The sequence below is a fragment of the Mangifera indica genome, chromosome 6 (assembly GCF_011075055.1).
Source record: "Mangifera indica cultivar Alphonso chromosome 6, CATAS_Mindica_2.1, whole genome shotgun sequence".
In the NCBI taxonomy this organism is placed as follows: Eukaryota; Viridiplantae; Streptophyta; class Magnoliopsida; order Sapindales; family Anacardiaceae; genus Mangifera; species Mangifera indica.
This window is the reverse complement of record NC_058142.1, coordinates 17,179,491-17,194,076: the sequence shown is the minus strand read 5'-3', so window position 1 is coordinate 17,194,076 and position 14,586 is coordinate 17,179,491. Positions and strand designations below refer to the sequence as shown.

The window sequence follows — 14,586 nt, the reverse complement described above, 5'->3', positions numbered from 1 at the left end:
GAACACAAAATTATGCATAAAAATTGTATACAAAAATGATGCATATAGTATTACTCTTGATATAATTTGAGTGGAAGTAGGTTAATAAGGAAAGGAGTTCAAAAATTCAAATATATGATGTAAATTTTATATAAGAATACAAGTATTGTTTTAAAAACTTAGATTGGACTGACCAATTGAATGGTCCAATTAGAACCTAGAGGCTAGCCTGGTTTGACTTGGTTTAACTGCCATGTCATTGTGGTCGAACGATCATGGTAACATCACAATTCAAAATTTTGAATCATATTTCATTTTTTAAAACGATCTTAGGTTTTTTTTAATAAATAATTTTTGTCATTTGATTTTGAAATATAATTTTAAAAATATTATCATAATGCTTATAACAACTATAGATCCAAATAGAGGTGTCAAAAGGGTTAGGTCAGTTGGAGGCACAAACTTATGCCTCTTTATTTTAGCCCAACCCACTATTGTAGTAGGTCGTGCCAAACCTTTAGATTGGGTAGATCGTGTCATGAGCCTGAAGGCTAGACCCATGACACGATTTAGCGAGACACACTACTGTGCTCAAAAAATTAAAAAAATCATAATAAATAAATAAAAATAATAATTATAATATAAAAATTAAAAATTTTTATAAGAAATAAAATTTTTAATTTAAAAAAAGAAGTTAAATTCTTTAAATCAATCTTATATATGTGAGACAATTAAAATTTAAGTTTGGTTAGAATATGATATGAAACCTTTATTTATAGAGAGTTATTGTATTTTTTTAAACGTAAACCACTTTTGCAAGAGTATAAAGTGCATAACTATAAGTGTAAAAGTATCTCACATCTAAAAGAATACAATCACCAACTTCTTTTATCTGCTGTAAATAAAGACTAAGTGTAAATTTCAACCAAACTCAAGTTTTAGATATTATATTGGTGACATTAATCATAAGAACTCAACTCATCAATTATAAATAAGTTTGTCTTTTTTCTAATTATAATTCAATTTTCTAATGTATTTTCTTTTATTATAAAACATAAATAGATAATTTTATTTAATAAAAAATTATTTTTTATTAGAATTAATGGCTCAACCTGATAAAAGCTTGTGGTTTGGTTTGCTAAGGGTCTGGCATAACATGACTCTATATATATGTGGTCATGGCATAGGCCTAGTAATTTTTGCGAGCAAGTTTGAAATGAAGGCTTGCTATTGTGTGGGCCTTAAGCCTAGTATTGTTTGTAGGTCTAGTATACGACATTGAAACTGGTTTGATATAACCCATTGTCGTGTCTAAATCCAATTATGTGATTTAGGAGGAAAAGATTAAAAGAAATCAAATGACGATACTTTTCAATCAACCAATGGCCTACTTCAAATAAAAATATTGATATACAACCAACCCAACCTAACTCATGTTTCAACTAGCCCACAAAAGATGATCACACAATAAAATGAATTTGATTGTATTAACCATGATTTTAAAAATAAGATCAAATCGACCTATTTGTTTGGTTCAACTAGAAATTGAGAGCCAAATTTTATCCATAAACTCTTAAATCTTGTTAGGAGCTTTAAGTTAGATTGAATAGTAATAGTACATCAACATAGGTTTTTTTTTGGGCAATTGTTGGGAATCAACATAACCTAGGAGCATCATCAAACCCTACCCCCCATGTTTGGGTTATAATTTTTTTTTTAATCTTTAAAATTGACATAGCGTGTGTGTTGTCAAACCAAATTAATTTTTATGAAAGTGTAATTCATATTTTATATGTAATAACCAAGTATGTAAACTTTTTTTAAATATTATATTTAATATTAATTTAAACAGTTCATTAATCCGACCATCATCCAATTTGTCCAACTGTTGGTTAACTAATATTGACTCTTTTATTAGGTTAACATCTAGTCCAAATATGAAAACTATGACATAAATTTAGCCTCAATTTTCCTTTTGACAAACCTAATATTTTACGGTCGTAAATAAGAATATCATTATATGCACTAACTTTTAATACGAAGTGTTATAATCTCATTAGTCTATTTAAAATTAAAGATAAATAAATCAAAGTAAATGATATGTCAAAACATGTAGTATTACTTTGTAAAATTATCAAGTTAGTTTGAAAGAACAGTTTGTATGTATGATGTTACTTAAAGGTGGGCAAATAGGGGTATAGTCCCTTTGAGTCAAAGACTGACTTGAGCCCTATCATTAATATACAGAGCCTAAACAATCCTTGATTCGAGCCTATTTGAGGGCCTAGCAGGCTGGTCTTAGAACTAAGCCTTTGGATTGTTAAATGAATAAAATAAAATTTAAAAAATTATTATAAGAGGGTAATTTTGTAAATTTTATTATAATTTTTAATTTGGTATGATCCAAAGGCCAACTATCAATGGGTCTTAGACTTAAGTCTGAATCTCTTCTCCTTTGATCAAATTTTATCTGTGTTTGTTCTTCTATAAACTTAGTCTATATTTTGAGCATAGACTTTAGAATCTGAATTTTTTGTCCAACTCTTTCGTGACCCTTGTAGAAACTCAATTTTTTGCAAATTTTGATATAAGTGGATAAATTTAAAAGATTTCTCCATTAATGGACTAAATGAAACCAAGACAAAGAGAGTTTTGATTTATTACTCGTAAACCTAACTTCAACTACAAGTGAGTTCAAAACCAATCAACACAAGTCACGTTCCCTCAACCCCACCAACCTTTATTTGTATAAACATGACCAACATCAAAAAGTCAAGAACCCTTATCTCCCGCAAGGAATAATTTAGGTCCCCAAGTTTTCGTTATGGCCCATTAGAATGAAAAGGTAACACTTGGATATCTCTCAAAGGGAGCTATGTGATTACACTTTGAGTATCAGTAATGATATATTATTATATGATTAATTGTTATTTTATCATTAACTCAAAATAATTCAATTATATATGATATATTATCATTAATACTCAAATTATAACTCAGAATAAATACATATAATTTTATTAATAGTTCAATAATATATTTTGGTATATATGGGTTCAGAGGTGTGTTGATGTGTCTTATTGGGTCGGGCGAGGCCAGAATTTGTATAACCTTGTCATTGAAGAAAACATGAATAATTTAATCCAAACTTAAACAACTCTTATTCGATCTAATCTTGAAGATAAAGGACCAAAATAGGTCCTTGAAAAACAAATTATAGGGATCAAAATGTGATTTTCTCTAATTAGGTTAATAATAAAAACAAATAAATAAGATAAACAAAAAATAAACAATTGTTGGTTTCTGGTAAGCTCTGAGACATGTCTGAAAATCCCAAAGAATTCGGTTCTCTTTCTCTTTCAATCTGAATTCAACAAGACCATAGCTGACCCGCAAATCCGATGGATCTCCCGCCCCTAATCGACTTAAACGACGACGTTACGGACGTCGTTTCTGCTGCCACTTCCCACTCTTACACTGACCCTTCAGGCACCAAAATCTTCGACCGCTATTTCTCCTCCTCCTCTTCTCCGACGAGATCAAGACCCTCCTCCTCCTCCTCAGATGAGGACGAATCATCTCAGCCGTCCAATTCCACCATCAAACGCCTCGACTACATGATGCAATTCTTAGACCGGAAGCTCCACCTCAACGACGGCGGCGGCAACAACAAGAACGACAAACATTCTTCTTCTTCCTTGAATTCGCTTCCGGAGTTCATCGCCAAAGGCGGGGAAATTCCCATGTTTAAGCCCCCGCTCAGGGCGGCGGTTCACCCGGGACGGCCGCCGAGTTTAGAGGTGAGGCCGCACCCGCTGCGGGAGAGTCAGGTGGGCTGTTTCTTGAGGACGATTGTGGGGACGGAGAGGCAGCTGTGGACGGGCGGAGAGAATGGGGTGAGAGTGTGGGAGTTCGGAGAGCTGTATGAGGAGAGTGAGAGTGGCACAGCGCCGTTTAGGGAGTCTGTGAAGGGAGTGCCCGGAGTGACGTGTATGGTGGGGGATGAGGGTAGTGGAGTTGTGTGGAGTGGACATAAGGATGGGAAAGTTCGGTGTTGGAAGATGAAGATGAATGGTTTGAATGAAGGGTTTCGAGACGCCTTCGCGTGGGAGGCCCATCGGGGACCCGTTCTTTCTCTTTGCATTTCTTCTTATGGTATGATCTTTTCAAGTTTTCATCTTTCATTTTACAAGTTCAACAACATTGGTTTAACTTTAAAAGATGATGCATTTCAGTGTCTGAATTGACATGGCTATTGATGTGACCATTGATTATACAGCTATCACTCATTTTACTATGATTAACATAGTGCTACCACATTGACAAGAGTGTCGGGATCCAAATTTTATGAATGTAGTAGCATGCTTTGTGAAATATAGAAATGATTAGATCAATTGGTTGGTCATTATTAGACAGATAGAAGTGTTCACAGGAAGAAGTTTGAATAGGAAGGGAAATTGAGATTTTGGAGAAGAGAAATGAATAGATTATTGAGGAAAATACAAGTATATTTAGGAGTAATGCCACACAATTTTGTATCACAATTGATGTGGTTATGATTATGAATGATTATAATAGTTGGAAAACAAATTTGGGGTAAATTCATTATTGGGAAAAAATACAAATATTTTGATTAGTCACAACCTTAATATACTAGAATTCATCTAGTCTCAAGGTTATGAATCAATAGAGGTTTTATTATATGAATATTATTATACATTCTAAGTTCTATTTTGACTTTTCTTATCTCAAGCGATGTTTCATTCTCTATGGACTTAGTAAATCTTTTTAATATTAGCTTATCTTTTATAATCGTGTTAAATAGGATTTCACATCAATTGGGATTGAACATTCGCTGTAAGACTTGGAATGTGTGACATTTTTCTTCCCATACTTTTATGGCTAAAAGTTGATGTGGTCATGCTGTGTTGGAGGTATAAGTCAAAGATGCTAAATGAGATTTACAAAAAAAAAAAAAAAAAAAAAAGAAAAGAACAAAAATTGTGTTTGTGTATTGTAGAATTGTAAAAGTGACCAATCTATTCTCATAAACCATGAACTGCCTGGGGAAAACAATTATCTCAATTGTTACCGGATGTGTACTGTCCCGCCCTGTAGCATGCCTACCAGAAAGTGCTATTTGCATTAATCAAATAAAAAATGTTTTCAAGTAGAATTTGGCAGTGGATGTCCTAAAAATAAAGTGCCTATTGCCACCTTCTTCTTATAAACAATGACTTGTTATCTACTTAACACATTTTATGCAAATTACAAAGATTTCATGCCTTTTCTTTTCAGTCTTCACATTTGGAGAATAAGAAAATTCAATCTTGTGTAATTGTTTTCCAATGCCAAACAAAATTTGCCTTTTCTTTCTCTCACTTGATCAAAAATTTTTTAGGGGAAATTCTGTTGCTGGCTCTTTCTAGAGATGATTTAGCTTTCATACTTTATTTTTCCCTCACTTTATCGCTTTTGGTTCAGGGGATCTGTGGTCAGGTTCTGAGAATGGTAGTATAAAGTTGTGGCCATGGGAATCAATTGAAAGAGCTCTATTTCTAACAACAGAGGAAAGGCACATGACTGTTTTAACAGTGGAGAGGTCATTTGTTGACCTCAGGAGCCAAGTTGCTGTAAATGGATTCAGTTGTATATTAAATTCTGATATAAAGATCTTGTTATCTGATAAGTGTAGATCAAAAGTGTGGAGTTCTGGATTTCTGTCATTTGCATTATGGTATGCCTAATCTTTTAATAGTTATCAAGTTCAATAGTGAGCTCGTGTGTTGTTCTTCATGGGAATATGTTTTACTCATTATAAACTACATTATTTTTGAAGCAACATTGTTGATTATGTTGAGATTGTTTGACTTTGGATTTGTCTACCATAAAAAAATAAAAATTAAAGGTACAATTAAGGGCAAAATCAATCATTTTGTGTGGGTGCATTTATTGCATTTTTCTGAAAGGAAAAGTTTTCCTTTTGAAATTTGGCCATGTTTTTGGGCTCAGAAGGAATAGTTTGTCAGGCAGCTTTTAGATTATACCTGTATTTCAGCTTTCAAAGCATATATTTTTGATTATTATGAGTTCATGAAGTCTTTTTTAATTTGATTAGATATTTTCTGAAAGTCTTATTGTTTATGCTTCAGTAGTGGTGCTTTATTTATGCTTAGAGTTTGTGAACCACAGGGATGCTCACACAAGGGAGTTACTGAAAGTATTCAATATAGATGGTCAGATTGAGAATCGAGTGGATATGTCTTTGGTACCAGATTTTTCGATGGAAGATGAGGTCAAGATGAAGATTGTTACTAATTCAAAGAAAGATAAAATGCAGAGTTCCTTTGGTTTTTTCCAACGTTCACGTAATGCCATAATGGGAGCAGCTGATGCTGTTCGTCGAGTAGCAGCAAAGAGTGGCTTTGGAGATGATAACCGAAAAACTGAGGCAATGGTCATGACAATTGATGGAATGATTTGGACTGGATGTGCAAACGGCTTAATTGTGCAATGGGATACAAATGGGAATCGCTTGCAAGATTTTCACTTTCATTCTTCTGCTATTCAATGTTTATGTACATTTGGGTCAAAGATATGGGTAGGTTACATGAGTGGAGTTGTCCAGGTATTGGACCTTGAGGGTAATCGGCTTGGAGGATGGATAGCTCACAGCAGTCCTGTGATAAATATGGCTGTTGGGGCTGGTTATGTTTTCACCTTAGCTAATCATGGTGGCATACGTGGTTGGAATGTCACATCCCCTGGACATCTTGACAACATATTGTCTTCAGAGTTGGCTGGAAAGGAGTTTTTATATACACGGATAGAAAATTTGAAAATATTGGCTGGTACGTGGAATGTTGGACAAGAGAGAGCTACCCATGATTCACTTATATCATGGCTGGGTTCTGCAGCTTCAGATGTTGGCATAGTTGTCGTTGGATTGCAAGAGGTTGAAATGGGTGCTGGTTTTCTTGCTATGTCTGCTGCAAAAGAAACTGTAAGATATCATTCTTACCAAAATTTCTATCTAGTATGACTACATTTTACATCTATGATCCTTAAAATTTAAAAATTTTATATCCGGCATTTTTGAAGAATGTGAATGGCTCCTCAAGCTTACCATAGAATCTGATAATTTTCAAGCTATATAGTATTTATATGGGTGCTTATAGAGGAATATGCTACTTCATACCTTTTTGCATCAAAGAGATGGAAGTGTCACAGTTCAATTGGTATTTTGTACTGGTGTGTGAGCACGGGTCATGATGACTTTTCTTTTCATCTTTTCTCTAAACCTATGGATCTGATGTGGAATAAGCTTTAAAAATTTTGAATACCATTATTAGGTGATTTAGGAAATGATGCTTTTATTGTTTAGGTATGAAAGTGGAAATTTCTATTGGGTAGAGAGTACTCCTTATTAGCTGGGAAGTGCCTTTAAATTTAATTAAAAATTTTGTGGGTAATGGTATTTCGGATTTTCATGTGTATTCTTTCTTCATTAATTTTCTGGGGGAATACTGCTTACTGTTCTATAATATATGTATTCTTTTCTCTTTTATATCCCTTATGTCTATAGGTAGGACTGGAGGGAAGTGCTGTTGGACAGTGGTGGCTGGAAATGATAGGAAAAACATTGGATGAAGGGTCATCTTTTCAACGTGTTGGTTCTAGACAGCTGGCAGGATTACTTATTGCTGTGTGGTGAGTTATCTATTATAAGAAGACTTTTGGATAAGCCTTAGTAATTTTTCAGTAGCTTGGAGAATACCTTTTACTTTTATGGTTATTTTTGAATCATATGTGGATAGTGAAATCTGTTTGACTGATTGTATAATGTTATTATGCGTAGCTGAAATAATTGCATCATATTTATGTTGGACTAGGCTGTCCATTTTCCTTTTCTTTTTTTAAAAATCAATGTTAATTATGGCTGCAACTTTATTATTTATTATCCTTGTTTTTCTATTCTGCTCTTACTGCTGCAAAATTTTCTTATCAGGTAAAGAAAAGGGGGGTGTGGTGTTAAATATGGTGGTAATGCTTAATGGTGTCCTACAGTACATTTAAAACAATGGCTATGTGATATTTCAGCTCCCTATTATGAATTTGAAATCATTGCATTCTTTTTTAGCTTAACTACTTTCCTGTTTTTGATTTTATTATCAGTTCTGGTTGAGTTACTCTAATAAGTTATTATTTTTCTTTAGGGTGAGAAATGATCTTAGAGCTTATGTTGGAGATGTTGATGTTGCAGCAGTTCCATGTGGGTTTGGGCATGCTATTGGTAATAAGGTATGCCAACAGTTGCATATTCAGTTGATTTGCTCTTTCTGATGGTTCGAAATTCTGTTACTTTCCTGTCATGGTTGTTTAAGGCTTACTAAAGATGTTTGATTCTGCTGTTTTTTAAAATGAAAATTAATGATGAAGGAAGAATGACCTTTTTCTTAATAGGAGTTTTGACTTACAAACTTTTTTGTTTTCCTCTATCGGAAAAATGCCTATAGCTTTCACTAATGAAAGCAGCCATACTCTAGTCTATCTACTGCTTGACAGAAGAAGTTGCCTTGCAAAGTAACAATTGTTGAAATCCTAGTTAGTAAAAATGTGAACTGTTTACATTTAATTCACGTTTTAAATACGCTGTTCAGAATTTTTGAATCCAAAACATATTAAACGCGTATTTTATATGTTTATCATATTAAACACATATTTTTACCCTCTTTTACATTTTCCCTTTTCTATGAATATTTTAAAGTACGAAAATGTTTCTTGTGTTTTCAGTTAATTATCATAATATCATAATTATATAAAATAAAAAATCCAATATTTTGTCATTCAAATCTCTAACCTTTCCCAATCATTTTTGGTGATGACTGAATTTTGATTATATATTATGTTATATTAGGTTTAATAGTAAATTAGATACTTTACATTTGAATTGTTAATCAGAAGATCTATGAAAATGTTAAATTTATTATTGATATTGCTGTATTTTTAGAAACGTATTATTGACAATTTGTCGTATTAAACCGGTAGATACACGTTCTATATCTTTTCCATATCCGAATTTTATGACTTTTTTTTAATAAACGTAACCATTTATCATTTTGTACTCATATAATTCTTGTACCTTTTTTTCCTTGTTCTTGTATTTACTAACTAAGATTGAAATATGGTATCACAAACTTTACCTGGATTGCTTTCATAAATATAATTAAAAAGAGTAATACTACACTTACAAAGACTTTATACAAAGTCATCCATACAAAGTGATGTGGCAGTATGCAACGCCATATAATTCACTGTCATTTAATATGCATTGATTAAGTCAATTTTTTATATTCATTCATTCAGTCATATTCTAACATGTCACTTTATATGAATGACTTTATATAGTCTTTGTAAGTGTAGTACTATTCAATTAAAAAATGTTGCCATGTGATAATGATTTTAAAAAAAAAAAAACTGTTTGTTTGCATTGAAAAAATATTTTGACACAAGATGCATTAATATTATCAAAAATATATAATTTATTGAAGCACATGAATTGTGTGGTTTTGTGTATCCAATTCCATCTGAATAATACATATTATCTATTTTTGTTTCATTTTTTATCGTTTTGGTTGTTAACATGGTTGAAATTTGTTCCAGGGTGCTGTTGGTTTGAGAGTTCGAGTGTATGATCGGGTAATGTGCTTTGTCAATTGTCACTTTGCTGCACATTTAGAAGCTGTTAATCGTCGTAATGCTGACTTTGACCATGTTTACCGGACAATGAACTTTTCCCGACCATCTAACCTTTTCGGTGCCTCAGCTGGTATGCTGCCATACCTGTTATTATCATGCTGGCTTGCCTGCTCAGTGTATTTATTATGGCTTGTTTATAGATCTGGCTTGCCATTGGTTGTTGTTTCTGTTGCAGCTGGGGCTTTGTCTGCTGTTCAAATGCTTCGCTCTTCAAATGTATGTATATACTTTGATTGGTATAGTTGCTACCTTGATGTTAAAGTGCATTTTTACCTTTGCTTTTTCTTTCAGTCGGTGTAATCAAGATATAATGATTTTACAGGCTATAAGTGGCCAATCTGTAGAAGGAATGCCTGAGTTATCTGAGGCAGACATGGTCATTTTTCTTGGTGACTTTAATTACCGGCTTGATGGAATATCTTACGATGAAGCAAGGGATTTTGTTTCCCAAAGATGCTTTGATTGGCTTAGAGAAAGGGATCAACTCCGAGCAGAAATGGAAGCTGGAAATGTCTTCCAGGGAATGAGAGAAGCGGATATTAGATTTCCTCCCACTTACAAGTTTGAAAGACATCAAATTGGTTTAGCAGGTACTTAATTGCATAAAATTTCATCATGCATCATCTTCTTTAGGGTCTTTTCCGTAATCAGCTTTGCTAAATCTTTCTGGTCTTCTGTTAATATCCTGCAGGATACGATTCTGGTGAAAAGAAGCGCATTCCTGCCTGGTGTGACCGAATTTTATACCGTGATAGCCGGTCAACTTTGGGATCTGAATGCAGTCTCGATTGTCCTGTTGTCTCTTCTATTCTACAGTAAGTTTTCCTGGTAGGGTTGTTTTCATCTAATGTATAACATCAACTGATGCCTAAAGGATATGCAAATTTTGCAGTGCACTCACTCTATCATCTTGTCTCATCTTTTTCCTTTCTTAAAAGACTGAAGACTAACATTTCTATTTTGATAGGTATGAAGCTTGCATGGATGTAACAGACAGTGATCACAAGCCAGTCCGCTGCATATTTAGTGTTGATGTTGCTCGAGTTGATGAGTCAGTGAGGAGACAAGAACTTGGTGAAATAATAGGGTCAAATGAGAAAATTAAATTCATTCTTGAAGACTTACGCCAGATTCCTGAAACTATTGTCAGCACAAACAACATAATTATTCAAAACCAGGACACTTCCATTCTGCGAGTGACAAATAAATGTGGGGAAAATGATGCTTTCTATGAAATAGTATGTGAAGGCCAGTCCACCGTTAAGGAGGATGGACAAGCTTCAGATCGTTATCCAAGAGGATCACTTGGCTTTCCAAGATGGCTCGAGGTAAGTTCTTTGCTTCTGAAAAATGCGAATATTTCCATTCACCTCTTGGGTTCTGTATTGCAGGTAACTATTTATATATCTTCAAGAAGCTAAGCCATTTTTTTTTTCATATCATCAATCAAAATAGTATTTTTTTCTGAACTAAAAGCTAAGCCATTTTTCTCTTGCTATTTTTGTGTTGTATTCAATCTAATTTTAAAATTTATTGATATATTTACCACCATTATGACCAGGTCATGCCAGCAACTGGCATAATCAAACCAGATCATATAGCAGAAATGTCAATTCATCATGAAGACTTCCAGACAGTTGAAGAGTTTGTTGATGGAGTGCCACAAAATTGGTGGTGCGAAGACATGAGAGACCAGGAAGTTATACTGATAGTCAAGGTTCGTGGCAGATACTCAGCTGACACAAAAAATCACCGTGTCCGTGTGCGCCATTGCCACTCAGCGAAGACAAAAAAGATTGACAACAAACCTAATGAATCTGGGCCAGTTCAAGGAAATGCCCTTCCCCGGTCTGACTATCAACGTCTCAGCAGTTCCTTCGACATTGTTGATCAGCTGCGAAATTTGCATAGTCCTTAGAAGCACAGCAACAACACTATCTGCGCAAGATTGCCTGCATCTGTCAGTTACTCTAATGTGAAGATCAACATGCTTTACTGAAGCAATCAACTCCATCTCAACAAGTGTTGTCATTGTACATAGCGAGGATTTGGGTTGTGTTTTCTGCCTTTCAGACGTTTCATTCAGCCTTCCTGGTGTCAATTTTTGAATGCCTATTGATTTCTTCAACTAAGTGTGAGCCAGTCTTGTAGAAATTTCCTGGATTGAATTGGAGTCGGATGCGTAAGTGTACAGAAATAGCAAGCACATAAGCAGACTGGAGGGGTTAAATTTTCTACTCTTCAAATTTTACAATCCTGATTGTTGAGTAAATTATATGATCACTAGAGTTAAAAAGGAAATATTAAAAAAAAAAAAAAAACTAAGGCTTTCTGCTTGTCTTAATGTTGTTGTTAGTTATTATTGTTGTTGATACAAGGGTATTATTTATATAAATTGATATATTTCTTTCTCATCAATTTTTGTATTATATATGATTGATAGCTATTACAACTAGGCATATGACTAATACTTGATGTATCAATGGATGGTAACAGGTTGGGTGATAGAGATGGAAATGGGAAGGGAAGGGGAGGGGAGTGGAGTGGAGGGGCAGAGATGACTATACCTGTCCTTGTTCCCGCAAGATAGAATACATCCTTGCCCCATTTCCGTTGCATGGAATCTTCGTTTCTTACTTGCTATAAATAATTTTTGGCCCTTCCCCTCCTCTCTATCCTCTTCATTTAAGTATTATTGTAGTAATAGTATTATAGTAAATTATTAAATATATACTAAATATTTTTTGAAATTATATTTTAAAAAAAGGTATGGGACAAGAGAGGGGGGGGGGGGGGGGGGGGGGGGGTGGGGGTGGGGAAGAGAGGGATTGTTTTTGTTTCTGTTTTTGTAAATTGTTGTAGTTGTAGATGAGGTAGTAAAATTCTCACGTCTTGCGCATATTATGGAACGAGTGAGAATTGCATAACGATAAAACTGTCTTTGACAATTGGATGTAGTTTGTCTCTGGTTCATAAGAAGTGAAACAAGAGTCATGGAATTTCTAGTAGCTTCTTCTTGCATGAACATTGTCTCGAGATTTAGACGAGAAATTGCTGCTTAAAAAACGATTGGCCAAAAGACTTATTCCCAACCAAGGTTTGGCCTATTCCTAAAGTGATCTCTGATAATTTTAATACTCATTCGTTATTTACTTCTTGTTAAAATTTGTTATTAGTTATAAAGATAAAAATATTATTTAACTAAAATATTAAAAAACTAATATTTTATCTTATTCCTCCTTTCTTTAGTATAAAAAGTTAATAATTTCTCATACTAAAAGTTTGAAAAGTTATCTTTTTTCACTCAAGGGTTTTTTCCTCATTCTCTAATTTCAGTAGTTAACAGAGATGCTTGGGAGCGTGACAAAGATTCGTCTTTGGGTAGAGACGTAGATGATGAAGATTCGTCTTCGAGTGGTGATGCTGATCCTAAAGTGATGAAGCGCGATGAAGCAGGACATCGTTCGTGGGTCTTTGTCGTGCTTCTCTAGTTGGTTCAATTCATCTTGAAAGGGCACACTTCATGGTTGTGTCTTCCTCCAAAAGAGGGGAGGGAGCATTGACAGAGAAGGGGGTATGAGAGGTTAGTTGAAAAACGGTTGTTGGAGAAGGAAGGGGAAAAAATGAAACCCTATGGGGAAAAGAGAAACTTTTCAAACTTTGAGTGAGAAAAATTGCTAGCATTTTAAACTAAAATAAAAAATGAGATAAAATTTTAGCCTCATGTTAGGATTGCAGCTTGTGGAATGACATATCTATACATTCTTGCGTATGATAGTCGAATTGCGTATTGTATTATGTATTGAAAATATCATTTTTTTATTATATTTATGATATGCCTTTTAAAATTTCTCATATAATCCCTTATTATATCATTTTTTCTAAAAATATGTATTGATCATAGAGCAATGCAATGTATACACATTTTTGTACATAAATGTATACACACATGGATGTATTATTATATAATTAGATGTTATTTTATTATTAATTCAAAATTATCCAATCACATGATGATATGTCTATATGTATATACATTTGTGACATGACTTGTCCTGACCAACTAAACTCATAATATCCTAATACTTTTATGGGATTTAGGAGGTCGAAATGCATCATGTAAAATTATCTAAAGTATTCTACAACACACATATATAACACTTATTGATAACATTATGCCTAGGCCTCTGAAATTACTATAATTACACACAAAAACAACCTAATTTTTCATTTCAAAACATGTGAATAAGTTTTTAGTTAAGCCTCCGACCTATCAATATTTATAAAAGTTCTCAAAAAGATCCACATAACATAAGCAAAATGAGACACTTACTAAAAATGCTATAACGTGGCATAACCTAGAGTAGAGTCATTGTTTGATACAGTCTTGAAGATGTTTTAGAGGGGCAAAATTCCACAAGGGTGAACTAAATGAAGGAAATATATAAAAATTCATAATATATTAACCAACCTAAGCTGTTAAATTTCTAATAAGAATTTGAATCATCACCACTAAAATTAAGCTTTATTGGGAAACATTGTACTTGAACCAACACTGAAATGCTTAAAAAAAAAAAAAGACTATAACATTCCCAAATAAAATTTTTAAAGTTGTAATTTCAATTGAACCAAGTTATAACCACTTCTAAATTTTTAATTTGGTAACATACTCATGACATGAGATTATCAACGGTTCTATGCATACTCAATATTATGAATTAAAATTTAAAATAACAAGCGTTGCATAGTGATAAAATGTGCTTGGGAAAGATCATATATAAATAGAAAATCTGATTATTAACAACTTATATATTTATTTTCTTATTTATTATAAATCTCTCACCAAAA

The 14,586-nt window shown here is 33.4% G+C and overlaps 1 protein-coding gene and 1 long non-coding RNA gene across 3 annotated transcripts; both read left to right on the top strand.

The window, feature by feature from the left end:
* The first annotated feature begins 3,260 nt into the window (after window positions 1–3,260).
* Window positions 3,261–12,152, top strand: LOC123218218 (type II inositol polyphosphate 5-phosphatase 15). Of its 2 annotated transcripts, XM_044639515.1 has the most exons (11): window positions 3,262–4,134; window positions 5,464–5,716; window positions 6,172–6,982; window positions 7,565–7,689; window positions 8,196–8,280; window positions 9,643–9,808; window positions 9,914–9,954; window positions 10,061–10,328; window positions 10,430–10,553; window positions 10,706–11,066; window positions 11,300–12,152. In XM_044639515.1, the coding sequence occupies exons 1-11, from the start codon at window positions 3,381–3,383 to the stop codon at window positions 11,654–11,656; spliced, it is 3,345 nt and encodes a 1,114-aa protein (XP_044495450.1). In that variant the 5' UTR covers window positions 3,262–3,380; the 3' UTR covers window positions 11,657–12,152. The 2 variants fall into 2 exon arrangements, with proteins under 2 accessions (XP_044495449.1, XP_044495450.1); XM_044639514.1 differs by having other exon boundaries at window positions 3,261–4,134; window positions 9,643–9,954.
* A 406-nt stretch (window positions 12,153–12,558) lies between these two features.
* LOC123218220 lies at window positions 12,559–13,606 on the top strand. The gene is made up of 2 exons (XR_006502641.1): window positions 12,559–12,835; window positions 13,075–13,606. It is a non-coding gene; the product is annotated as an uncharacterized LOC123218220 (long non-coding RNA).
* Window positions 13,607–14,586: the final 980 nt, after the last annotated feature.

Excerpts from the sequence above, each read along its gene's own strand:
- LOC123218218 (XM_044639514.1), top strand. The coding sequence starts at position 3,381 with ATGGATCTCCCGCCCCTAATCGACTTAAACGACGACGTTACGGACGTC. Across the intron at positions 5,717-6,171 it reads TTTCTGTCATTTGCATTATG|GGATGCTCACACAAGGGAGT; the intron begins GTATGCCTAATC and ends TGTGAACCACAG. Across the intron at positions 9,955-10,060 it reads AAATGCTTCGCTCTTCAAAT|GCTATAAGTGGCCAATCTGT; the intron begins GTATGTATATAC and ends ATGATTTTACAG.